General features: G+C 48.0%; 1 protein-coding gene across 1 annotated transcript in view; it reads left to right on the top strand.

Moving 5' to 3' along the window:
• Positions 1–933: 933 nt before the first annotated feature.
• Positions 934–13,242, top strand: part of MFSD4B (major facilitator superfamily domain containing 4B) — a 59,263-nt gene continuing 46,954 nt past the window's right edge. Inside the window, exons 1-2 of the mRNA XM_029595255.1 lie at positions 934–1,441; positions 6,878–7,046. Coding sequence (XP_029451115.1) covers positions 1,193–1,441; positions 6,878–7,046 — 418 coding nt within the window. The 5' untranslated portion in view covers positions 934–1,192. The remainder of the gene's footprint in view (positions 1,442–6,877; positions 7,047–13,242) is intronic.

Here is a 13,242-nt window from a genome sequence, read left to right as displayed (position 1 = left end):
TAGCAGGCCCGAGCCTTGCTACTTTTTCGGGTTTTTTTTTTTTTGCTTCGGGAGGAGGGGACAGGACTGGGGTTGCACCGGAGACCGGACGGGGCCTTGAGCGCCGAAATCGCCCCCATTTTTTACACTTTATTCCCTTTTTAATTTTCGAACACCACACTAACACCAAGTAGAGGGTAGGCGGTAAACTAACACGTTAAGGACGCGGCAAAATAGCGGGTTACAAAGGAGATAATTTGAGCGCGCGTCACAGTATCGGAGGGGAATAGCCAATTCCAGCTAATTCGTTCATTTACATATATACATGCTGCGTGCGGAAAGGGTTATGCGTCTGTTTTAAGAAGCGCTAAGGACGCGTGAAACTGGAGACTGTATTGCTGGATCGCCTTACGCGTCCGAATTGTGCGCTCCCAGCACATTACAGACGGGAAATCTTCAACCGCACGTTACAGTATCGACCTGAGGGGTAACAGCGCGTCCAAAACGTTAACACTGTACTGTATCGGCCCGAAGGGCGGATATGTGAACGTGATAAGAGAAAGTACTGCTGAGAACTGGCCTTCCTATACTCTCATATCTTATTGCAATAAAAAGGTCAGGTCCCATCTTCTGGTCACTGTCTTATCACGTTTCTGCTACGGTGGTAGAAGATATTTCGACTGATGCTCAAGGCAGCTTGTAGCATTATGATATATATATATATATATACATATTTTTATCTCTCTATTAATCTTAAACCCCTAGGCGCTGACAGACTTCTTGCATGCTAACAGGCACCGTTTAAGTTGCAACTGGCCGTGCGGCGGGAGAGCTGGCGCTCCCCTTTTTTTTTTTTTTTTTACTGTATCAGCCAATAAGCAAATGAACACGGACGGGGCCTCACGCTACCCTGTCGGTGACGCATTGGTCACGCGCTCCGCAGCTGACTGCACGTACGTGCGTCTGCGCGCTGCATTGCGTGGATGGCGGGGGGAATACGCTCTTTCGTTGTGAGAATGGCCTGGGCTGTGGGATAGAAACGGGAGCGTCCCGCAGGAGAGCCGCGTCATCTTTCCGCGCTCCCTTCTTTCTGCCACCCCGATGCCGGGCCGGGGGGTGGTGGTACCGTCTAGCCCGAGCGTGACGTGTACAGACACTGCGCGCGCCTTCCCTGGCGGCGGCCGCGCGTGACTGCCCTCCTGCCGGAGCCAGGATGGCGGAAGACGGAGGCGGAGGTGCCCCCGGGAGGAAGAAGCAGGTCCGCTTCGCGCGGGCCCCGCTCAACCAGGAGGATGAGGATGACGAGGAGGAGGAGGAGGAGGAGGAGGAGGAGGAGGAAGCGTTGTTTGAGAAACGGAGGACGGCTGGGGCCGAGGTGCAGCTCTTGGGGCCGAGCCAGGCCTCCGCCAGGGACCTGAAGTGGTGTCTGACAGTGGTGATGTGCGCCTCCTTCCTAGGCCTGGTAATGTAGCTCCCACAGAGCTCCGCCCCACCCCCGCGCTGCTGCAGGTGGCAATGCAGAGCCCCGCCCCCGCGCTGCTGCATCACTGTATAGGGACAGTCTTGAGCGAGTACCGCATGGGCGTGGGAAGACCTCTGCACTAGCTTTGAAGTGGTTCAGCCCTTCACCAAAGGTGGACTAGAAATCCAAAACTTGAAGGAGTTACCCCTTCATATAGGACTAGGGGGACAGTCCATGAAACTAACTAGAGGCAAATTTTAAAGAAAGGAGGGTTTTGTTTTTCTGTGAGTGCACAGCTAAATTGTGGAATATTATCTGAGAAAATGTTGCCAACTCTAGTAATGTAGTTGGGTTTAAACATGTTTTGGACAAGTTTCTGGAGGGCAGGTCCATTAGCAGCTGTTAGTCAGGTAGACATGGGGATGGCCCAGAGACAGTGCTTCATTAGAAAAGTTAGGTGGTTGCTTAGAATGTCAAGATTTTTGGGGTGGCAAAAATCCTCACAGTGCAAAGCCCAGAGGGATGCTGTGTCAGACCCAATTGTGTCAAAGAAAGGAGCCACTGCCCACTTGTAAGAGGGAGCTTAATGCTGGAGCTTCTGTCAGTAAGTTTGGGAGATAGGATGCATGACTAAAGGTTTGCCCGGGGCACAAAATACTCTTGCACCAGTCCTGCCATGGCCACCTTTTCTGGGAATGAGCAACAGGGAGTGAATCTCCTCATTAGGATCTGCTGGGTACTCTCAGGTGACTGATAGGCCACTGTCAGAAGTGGTATGCTGGGCTTGATTGCCCATTATCTTGATTCAGCATGACATGTTTTATGTTCCAAAATAAAAGTGGACAGCATTAATGTCTTATTATAAAACTGTATCCCTCTCCTATATTCTTTGGTCAGCAAAGGACTCTTTCCTCACAGCCCCCTTTGCCTGAGCTCATTCTTACCTCTGCATATTTCCTATTTTAATCTTTGCAACTGGCTCCATCTGCAAATATCCCCTAAAAATGCGTCTTTTCAGAGACCTTTCACCAGTCATAAAACCTCTCACTCAGGGACTGGGGGCAAACATGGTAACACATATTAAAAAATGGTTGAATTAGCAGAAGTTGTAACTTATGAAGCAATTGTCAAAGTTTCAACCCTTTGCTGTCCACTGTTTGTGCATTTTTCATAAATACTCAGTTCAGTCATCTCATATCCTATATATATATATATTTTGTGCTTAAAATGAACCCTTGGGGATGTTAACTTCAGGCTTTTAAAGACTGCCTCAGGAAATGTAAACATCAGTAGGGAAAGGGAAGGTAATAGGGTGGGGGGGGGGGGTGCAGGTAAAAAAAAAAAGCATAGAACATAGAAATGATGGTGGAAAAGGACCAAATGATCTATCCAGTCTGCCCAGCAAACTTCTTAGGGTAGTATCTGCTGCACTGTGCAGGTTACCCCCCTGTTTCTGCTATGGGCAGTAACTGCCACTCCATGCAGATTACCCCCCCTCCCCTATTTCTGTTAAGGGTAGCAACTGCCACTCCGTGCAGTTATTTGATAAGCCTTCTTGAAAACTCAGACATTGCTGATATGTATTGCTTATGGACTTGGCCTTAGCAGCCATCCTGTACTTTTTGACTTATGTTTGTGTATCAGTACCCAAGATCCTAAAAGTCAGGGCCCATGTTGTCTGAATCCAATTCCTCTTCCACACCCCTCCCTCCCGCCCCCCCACCACCTTCAAAGTGGAGAGCAATGTTGCAGTTGCCTCAAAAGCATCAAGGCTTATTGGTTAAAGGTAGTAATCCCTTGCCCTCTGTTAAGGATAGTAATTGCTGCTCCGTGCAGGTTCCCCAGACTGCAAAAGTCAGGGCCATCATTGGTTGTTGTCTGAATACAATTCTCCTTTTCCTCTGCTGTTGAAGTGGAGAGCGATGTTGGAGTTGCATCAAAAGTATCAAAGTTTATTGGTTAAGGGTAATAACCACCACACCAGCAAGTTGCCTCTCTGTATGCTTTTCTCATTTCCATTCTCTAGCCTTTAGGGATCCACAGTGTTTATCCAGTGCTCCTTTGAATTCTTCTACTGCTTTTGTCCTCACCTCCTATTCCGAAAGGGCATTCCAGACATCCACCACCCTCTCTGTAAGGAAATATTTCCTGATGTTGGTTCTGAGTCGTCCTCCCTGGAGTTTCATTTCATGACTGTTAGTTCTATTAATTTCTTTCCAACGGAAAGGTTTTTGTGCCTCCTGAAAACCTTTCCGGTATCTGAAAGTTTGTATCCTATTTCTCCTGCACCTCCTTTCTTCAAGGGTTTATATATTCAGATCCTTCAGCATCTCCTCATAAATCTTCTGATACTGACTCCACACCATTTTGGTTGCTCTTCTCTGGACCACCTCCATCCTGTCTCTATTCTTCTTAAGATATGGTCTCCAGTACTGAATGCAGTACACAGGCGAGGCCTCACCAATGACCTGTACAAGGGGATTATCACCTTCTTTTTCTTACTGGTTATTCCTCTCTATGCAGCCCAGCATTCTTCTGGCTTTAGCTATCGCCTTGACACTTTGCTTTGCCGCCTTCATATCATCAGACACTATCACCCCAACATCCCGTTCTTGCTCTGTGCACAACAGCCCTGCACCCCCCCATCACTTACAGCTCTTTTGGATTACTGCACCCTAGATGGATGACTCTGCACTTCTTGTCATTGAATCCCAGCTACCAGCTCTTCAACTTTTCAAGCTGTCTTAAGTCACTTTTCATTCTCTCTACTCCTTCAGGCATGTCCACTCTGTTACAGATCTTAGTATCATCCACAAATAGACTTTACATTCTATCCCTTCCGCAGTGTCACTCACAAAGATATTGAACAGAGCCGGTCCCAACACCGATCCCTGTGGCACTCCACTTAACACCGTTCTCTCTTTAGAGTAGGATCTATTTACCATTACACATTGTCTCCTATCAGTCAACCAGTTTTTAATCCACGCCACTACCTTGGCGCTCACTTCTAAGCATCTCATTTTATTCACAAGTCTCCTTTGCGGGGCCATATAAGAAGCTTAGCTGAAATCCAAGTAGATCACATCGATTGCCCTTCCTCGATCCAGTTCTCTAGCCACACAATCAGAAAAATCAATAGGATCTTTCCCTGGTGAATCCATGCGGTCTCGGATCTAGCAACCCACCAGATTGTAGATAGATTTCTATCCTTTCCCTCAGTAGAGTCTCCATTAATTTTCCCACCACCGAGGTAAGGCTAACCAGCCTGTAATTTCCAGCCTCCTGTCTGCTAACATCCTTTGAAGAGGGACCACCACCACTCTTCTCCAATCAAACGGGCCCCATTCCTGTTTCCAGGTATCTATTGAACAGGTCTTTCAGTGGACCCACCAGCAAATCTCTGAGCTCCTGTAACATAGTAAATGATGTCAGAAAAGACACAAGTGGTTCATCAAGTCTGCCTAGCAGGTTATTTAGGATAGTATCTGCCACACCATGCAGGATGCCCACTTGCCTTGTGTTAAGGGTAGTAACTAGCACTCTGTGCAGGTTAGCCCCATGCCTTCTGTTAAGAATAGTAACTACTGCTCCATGCAGGTTACCCCTATGTTTCTGTTAAGGGCAGTAACTGCCGCTCCATGCAGGTTACTCCCCTGTTTCCGCTAAGGGTAGTAACTGCTGCTCCATGCAGGTTGCCCCTTGCTTCTGTTAAGGATAGTAACTACCGTTCTGTGCAGGTTACCCCTATACCTTCTGTTAAGGGCAGTAACTACCGTTCTGTGCAGGTTACCCCTATACCTTCTGTTAAGGGCAGTAACTACCGTTCTGTGCAGGTTACCCCTATACCTTCTGTTAAGGGTAGTAACTACCACTCTGTGCAGGTTACCCCTATACCTTCTGTTAAGGGTAGTAACTACTGCTCCGTGCAGGTTACCCCCCTGTTTCTGCTAAGGGTAGTAACTGCTGCTCCGTGCAGGTTACCCCCCTGTTTCTGTTAAGGGTAGTAAGTGCAGCTCTATACAGGTTACCCTCATTCCTTTTGCTAAGGGTAATAATTGCTGCTCCATGCAGGTTACCCCGTGCCTTCTGTTAAGGGTAGTAACTACCGCTCTGTGCAGGTTACCCTAGTTAATCTAGGAGTCATCTTCCATTTCTCTCTCTCCTCTACACATATCCAAATCTCTGCTAAAACGCGCCATTTGTTTCTCTATATTTAACATTGCCAAAATCTGTGCTTTCCTTTCTGAGCAGACTATCAGAACTCTTGTCCACTCTCGCATCTTCTCCCACTTAAAGTATTGCAACCTGCACCTCATAGGTCTCCCGCAAGTTATTTCTCTTCTCTACAAAATATCTTAAATGCAGCTGTACGACTTACCTTTCACCAAATCCTCTACATCCATGCTACCCCTCTTCTCAAGTCACTACATTGGTTTCCTATGTGCTGCAGCATATAGTTCAAGCTCCTCTTACTCACCTGCAGCTCCTCACTCCCTCTCCTTTCCTATTTCTCTCTTCATCTTTCCTTGTGCACTTGGCTCGTTGGATAAGTCCCTCCTATCCGTGCCCTTCTCCTCTCCCACCAGTACCCAATTCCATGCTTTCCACCTGGCTGTGCTGTGTGCTTAGAATAGTTTTCCTGAGCTGCCTTGTCATGCTTCCTCTCTCACCAAGTTTAAACTTCATCTAAAGACTCACCTTTCTGAGGCTGCTTTTAAATCTTAGGCCAGATTGTCTGCTTTTAGCCTCATTAACTAACTTTCTTTTTCTTTTAACCAGTCTTACTTTATAAAATACCCCAAATCTCTTGTCCTGTATGTTTGTCTTATTAGATTGTTAGCTCTATTGAGCAGGGACTGTCTTTTTGTGTGTTTGTAGTGCTATTAAGTTCACTTAGAAAATAGCCACTGCCATTAGCAGTGGTAACATGGAATAGACTTAGTGTTTTGGTACTTGCCAGGTTCTTATGGCCTGGATTGGCCACTGTTGGAAACAAGATGCTGGGCTTGATGGACCCTTGGTCTGACCCAGTATGGCATTTTCTTATGTTCTTATGGTATGTCATGTAGTGCTATAGAAATATTTAGTAGTAGCAGTAGGAGTTAACACATGTTATTCCTTTTCTTCATTTGCATCCTTTACTGTTCTTGTCTTAACTTCTGCTGCTGGGAGGGCATTCTAGACATCCACCACCCTCTCCATGAAGAAATATTTCCTGATATTGGTTCTCAGTCTACCCCCTTAGTGCGTCATATTATGGAGGTAGGGGAAGGGAGTTGAAGTTATCAGGCAAAGCATGTGCTTTCCAATAACTGGAAAGGAGCTAAAAGCTGCAACCGTTTTTGTGTAGGATATTTTGTAGATGTGCACAGTGAGCATTCTGTTCGCAACTGTTGTCAGTGTTGAGATTTTAACAATAAAAATCTTATTTTTCAGGGAATGGCTATTGCAGTACTGGGCCCCACTTTTCAAGATTTGGCTAAAAATGTGCATAACAATGTTGGAAATATTTCCTACATTTTTGTAGGCCGATCGTTGGGGTATCTCGGGGGATCAATGATTGGAGGAATTCTTTTTGACTGCATGAACCATCATCTTTTGTTGGGTAAGTGAAGATGGCTCTAAAATTGTGCGTGCTTTGTGCTTTCCTTTGTTTACAGCAGTGGTTTCCAAACTCAGTCCTCAAGGGCCGCAACCCTGTCAGGTTTTCAGGATTTTCATAATGAATATTCATGACACATATTTGCATGCGATGGAGGCAGTGCATGCAGAGAGGTCTCATGCTTATTCATTCTGACAACCCTGAAAACCTGACCGAGTTTGGGGACCTCTGGTTTTCTGTTGCCATAAACACATCAGCATGTATAAAAGGCATGCCTGGAACCAGCAATTAAATCTTTAGTACACAGTGTCCGGGTTACACATTGCACTACTACAAGGTGTCAGACAAGCAAGATGGTTGAGCTGTCTTACACGGCTGTGTTGTCCTGGGAAATGTAGTAATGCGCATGGTACTGAAAGTCTCCGTCAACAAGCAGAGCTAAATTAGGCAGGACACATGAATGACGTTATCTGATGTGCTGAACGGACTCATTTTCCTAGTGTCTCGGCAGCCCCTCAGCAGCACTTTTCAGTGCTGTGCCGGGGGTTGGCGCGCCGGCAGCTGACCGGCATGCTCAAGTTACGCCTGCCAGAGGTAGGCGTAACTCCTGCAATAAAGGTAGGGGGGATTTAGATAGGGCAGGGGGGTGGGTTAGATAGGGGAAGGGAGGGGAAGGTGGGTGGGAGCGAAAGGAAAGTTCCCTCCAAGGCCGCTCCGATTTCGGAGCGGCCTCGGAGGGAATGGGAAAAGCCATCGGGCCGACCCTGGATTTTTTAACATGTGCACGCTCACGCTCAAGTGCCAACCGCTGAACGCACAAGCTACAGTTAACTATGGCTCCAGCAACAAAGAAGCACAAGTGACAATCCCTTTGTACTTCCTGCCATATTAGGGCTGCACAGTCTGACCTAGAATCCTTCCTGTGTTAGCACTGTGAGGAAGCCCAGGGATGGTTGGACTCTCAGAACTTCTCCAAGCTCGGCAGTTGGAGGATGGGACAGCCATGACCTTATCTGGTAGCACCCTGGATCTGAGGAATCCTGGGGCTACGTCCTCCCCGGGAGAGGGCAGTTCAGTGGCCCCTTCCCCTGTTCCTCCTGGGCTAGGTCTGGACCTGGTGAATTTTTCTTGGGTGGAATTCTTTCAGGGCCTTCAGGCCTTTGTTTAGGCACAGTCAGCTGCTGCCCCTGCCTTGTCTGAGCCCCAACTGGGAAGGCCTCATCCTCCCAGCCCTATTAGCATGCCTCGGGACATGCCTCGTCTCACCAAAGGTATCCCAAACACCACTGACGACGATGGGGATGCAGACTCATTGGAGGATGTGGAAATCCCTCTAGACCTGGAGCCATACTGGACCTTGCTACAGTTTTTCCACAGAGATGAATTGCCTGCCCTGGTTTCCCAGACCCTGTAATCTCTGGGAGTTCCTGGCATGGACCCTATGTCGGAACCAAAGAGGAATCCTATTCTGGTGTCTCTACGGAAAGCCTCTTGCTGTTTCCTGATGCTGGAAGCCATCCAGGAGTTGATTGACCTGGAGTGGGATGCCCCGGAAGCCAGTTTTAAAGGAGGTTGGGCCTTGGAGGCCCTATACCCCCAAAGAATGCCTGCCTTTCCCTAAAGTGGACGCCCTAGTCTGCACCGTCTGGAAGTGAACTATGCCAGAAGAAGGAGGAGCGGCCTTGAAAGATGCACATAAGTGGTTGGATCCATCCTTAAGCAAGCCTTTGACGCAACAGCAGTGACACTGCAGATTGCTTCCTGTTGTGCCTGGTGGCTCATTCGTGTCTGCTTCTCTCAAGAGAGGCAGATAGCTCAGGGGCACATCCCAGAGAGGCGATGGAGCCGGCTATGGCCTTCCTAGTGGATGCAAGCTCTCAACTAAAGTATACCTCAGCCAGAGGAGTAGCCTCAGTGGTGGTGGCCAGAAGACAGCTAGGCTGTGAAATTGGTCAGTGGATGCGACCTCTAAGGCAAATCTCACAAAGATGCCCTGTAAGGGATCCCTTCTTTTTGGAAGCGAATTGGAAAAGCTAGCCAGTAAGTGGGGTGAATCTCCAGTGCCTTGGCTACCGGAAGATAAGAAAAAGAGGTCATAGCACCCCTCAACTATAAGGGGACAGGCCAGGTGTGCCCAGCACTTCTGGCCCTACAGAAACTTGTCATTTCAGTCATCTCTGCCCTCGGGAAGGTCTCAGGCCTTTCGGAGCTGACATCCAAAAAGAAGAACTGATTCATGCTCAGGTTTGACCCAAACTTCCCAATGAAGTTTGGCCGACCCATCCACGGGACGAGGAGATAGGGGGCCGACTATCCCTCTTCTATCAGAGGTGGGTTGAGATCACGTCGGACAAATGGGTACTGGACATCCTACGAGAAGAATAAGCTCTAGAATTTCACAGCATCCCTTGGGACATGTTCATGACCTTGCCACTCCCAGCACAAAAAACTGGCAGTGGAATCCACGTTGATAAGGCTCCTCAGAGTTCTTAACATAACTGGACCTCTCGGAGGCCGACCTTCATATCCCTATCAGCCAAGACCACCAGCGTTTTGTACACTTTGCGGTACTCGGCCAGCATTATCAGTTCCAGGCGTTGCACTTCGGCCTGGCAACCGCCCCCGTTGTGAGGACTCCTGGTGCATCCTTACTTAGACAACTGGCTGATCCAGGCGAAGTTTTTGGAAGAGAGCCGCCGGGTGACCAGCAGGGTCAGGACCCTGCTTCAGGAACTTGGTTGGGTCGTGAACATGGACAAGAGCAGTCTCAAGCCCTCCCAGTCCTTAGAGAGCCTGGGAATCTGGTTCCATACCAAGTAGGACAAGGTCTTCCTCCCTCGAGGATAAGGAAACTGATTTGCCCCAGGGTGTGGAGCTATCTCCATGTCCTCGGCCTGATGGCGTCAACCCTGGAGGTAGTACTATGGGCGAGGGCACACATGCGGCCACTCCAACTCTCCCTGCTGTCACATTGGAACCCACTGTCTCAAGACTACTTGATTCTCCTCCACCTACCGATGGAAGTATGCTCTTGGTTCCAGTGGTAGCTATAGTAATTGCACTAAGCAAGGGTGTAAGCCTGTCCTCACTAAACTGGCTAGTCCTTACAACGGATGCAAGCCTCCAAGGGTGAGGAGCCCACTGTCAGTAATTGACAACCTAGGGGCGATGGATCAAGGAAGAGGTGCGCTCGAACATAAACCGCCTGGAAGCCCGAGCTGTCAGATCAGCATGTCTGCAATTCAGCCACAGGCTCCAGGGACAAGCAGTCCGTGTGATGTTGGTCAAGACAACAATGATAGCATATATCAACCTCCAGGGAGGAGCCAAAAGCCACCAAGTGTCTCTGAAGATAGATCCCCTTATGGAATGGGCAGAGTTAAATTTACAAGGGATCTTGGCCTCCCACATTGTGGGAAAAGACGTCGTCAGAGCAGATTTTCTCAGCAAACAGAGTCTGGATCCAGGGGAATGGTCGTTGTCGACCAGAGCCTTCTAGCTCCTAGTAGATCGCGGGGCCTCCCATCCATTGACCTACTGGCCACATCTCACAATGTGAAGGTCCTCCCGATTCTTCAGTCACAGAAGAGATCAGTGCTCCCAAGGGATCGACGTTCTTGTCCAGACCTAGCTAGAGGAGGACTTACCTGTATGCCTTCCCTCTGTGGCTTCTACTGGGCAATGTCATTCGCAAGATAGATTGCCACAGAGGATTAGTCCTTCTGGTGGCCCCAGATTGGCCCAGGCGCCTGTGGTATGCAGACATGCAGAGGCTTCTGAAGGAAAGCCCCCTATGCCTCCTCCCCCTGCACAGTGACCTTCTCCAACAAGGTCCAATCCTTCATGAGGACCAAACTCTGTCTTGTCTTATGGTCTGGCCCTTGAGAGGGCTTGCCTGATGATGCGTGGATGTTCAGCAGCTGTAATCGCCACCTTGCTCAGCGTGTGGCAGTTCTCGATGTCCCTGGCGTACGTATGGATCTGGAGAATATTTGAGGCTGGTGCGAGGAATGCGGGGTGCTCCCTCAGACGACCAAGATTCCCATGATTGTGGAATTCTTACAGGATGGCCTGAACAAAGGATTGTCCCTCAACTCCTTGAAGGTCCAAGTGGTGGCTCTTTCCTGTTTTTCAGAGGCGAGGTGAACAGATCCCACCTGTTGACACATCCGGACTTGGCTCGTTTCCTAAAAGGAGTTAAACACCTCCAACCACCCTTAAAGTGGCAGGTCCCCCTATGGAACCTCAATCTCGTATTGGACTTCTTAGCAGGGCCTTCTTTTTGGCCACTGTGCGCTCTGTTTTTACACCAGTTAATGCTGAAGACTATATTCTTGGTGGCAATATGCTTGGCTCGTCCCATCTCTGAACTACAGGCGCTGTCATGTCAGAAGCTGTTCCTCCGTTTGACTCCAGGAACATTGCAGCTTCGCACTGTCCCTTCCTTGCCAAAGGTAGTCTCGGAGTTTCACCTGAACCAGTCCATTTCCTTACCGTCCCTAGATAGATGCAAGGACTCTGAAGACTACCGCCTCCTACGCCACCTAAACGTCAGTAGGCTGTTAGTATGATATCTAGAACGTACAGAACCAGTGCGCAAGACGGGACCGCTTGTTTGTTCTTCACGGTGGAAGGAAACAAGGCGAAGCAGCTTTGCGAGCTACCATAGCTTGCTGGATCAAGGAAGTGATCACGGGAGCTTATGTAGAGATAGGGAAGCCTTTACCCCTTCAGGTTAAAGCTCATTCCATTATGGCCCAGGCAGTATCCTGGGCGGAAGCTAAGCTACTGACTCCCATTGTCATCTGCCGAACAGTAACGTGGTCTTCCTTGTACACCACCTCCAGCTTCTATTGCCTGGACATTCAAGCCCAAGAAGACACAGCATTTGCGAGGGCAGTGCTAACCAGACCACAGGCAGCCTCCTGCCCCGTTCGGGAGTAGCTTTTTTACATCCCATTGGTCCTGAGTCCATCTGCTACACGCTAGGAAAAGGAAACTTATTTACCTGATGATTTTATTTTCCTTAGTGCAGACAGATCGACTCAGCATCCCGCCCACGGCTGCCCATGAATAGTGCCAAGAATCGCACATGAATCTCAATCCCAAAGAGGTTATGGGTAAGCCATCACTCTATCCCTAGATTGGGGCATCTATAATATTGCTGGGATTCAGCGCTTATGTTTGGTTGAGAACAGTTATTAAATTTTATTCAAGTTTTTTCATTGGTATTTCCACAATGGCTTTTGACGAGGATACTGAAGGGCTGAGGTCACTGCAGGGGTGTATCTAGGGTAATATCACAAGCTCTTAGAAAATTGGGTCATAAACCATGTTTTTAACATTTTGTACATTTTTTTTTCAAATCCAGTTCCTCCCTCAGTTCAAGGGGGAGCTTATTGCACAAAGTTGAAATGCCTCCACCAAAAGAGCCTCTTATAATTTAGCCTGACGGAAGCTTTTTACAGGTAGATTTCCTCTCCATTCTTAAACTCCTGGGTCATGATACTATTTGAATCTCTTCTTCAACCTTAAAGAACCAAAACGTTGTTGATTCCTAAAACTGCTAGAGAACAATTCATCACCATGGATTTGTGCCACATTGCGGATCTGTAAACCTGCTTGGGAGCCGGATTCGGCTCAGCTTAGTCTCCTGATGATTCTTCCACCCAGACTGGCACTCCTGTCTGAAACTGGCTGGAGATGCTTACTGGAACACATTACCTGAGAATCGATGGATTTCTGCTTTTAGACAACAGCTAAAGATTTCTCTGTTTAGGCAAGCATTTGAATCTGAGTCTTAGATCATTCTTAATCTTGTATCATCTTCAGCAAGTTAAACAGCACAAAGAACTTAAATGCGGGCTATTTTTCGTTGTTTTGTTTGTTCAGTAAATGTGTTTTACTACATCCATACTTATTAGTTGCTTTTATGAATGTGATATGTTCCCCACCTTTTAATGGTGGAAAGAGCGGGGATACAAATCTTTTTTAAAATGAATAAATGACTGGCTAGCGGACTGTATAACATACTGTTATGTGCTGGCTGGTTTACAGAGTAGAGTCTGTCAAGGCTTATGTCAGGGCTTATCTCCGAGTCACTTCCATTAAATACATTTGCAAAGCTGCTACATGGTTTGCCAGTTCTCGCCTTCACATCCCACTGCTCTCTGGACATCATGTCCCGAATAGACAGAAA

This window comes from Rhinatrema bivittatum, chromosome 3 (genome assembly GCF_901001135.1).
Source record: "Rhinatrema bivittatum chromosome 3, aRhiBiv1.1, whole genome shotgun sequence".
Classification (NCBI taxonomy): Eukaryota; Metazoa; Chordata; class Amphibia; order Gymnophiona; family Rhinatrematidae; genus Rhinatrema; species Rhinatrema bivittatum.
The sequence above is the reverse complement of the archived record's forward strand: the minus strand, read 5'-3'. Positions and strand labels throughout refer to the sequence as shown.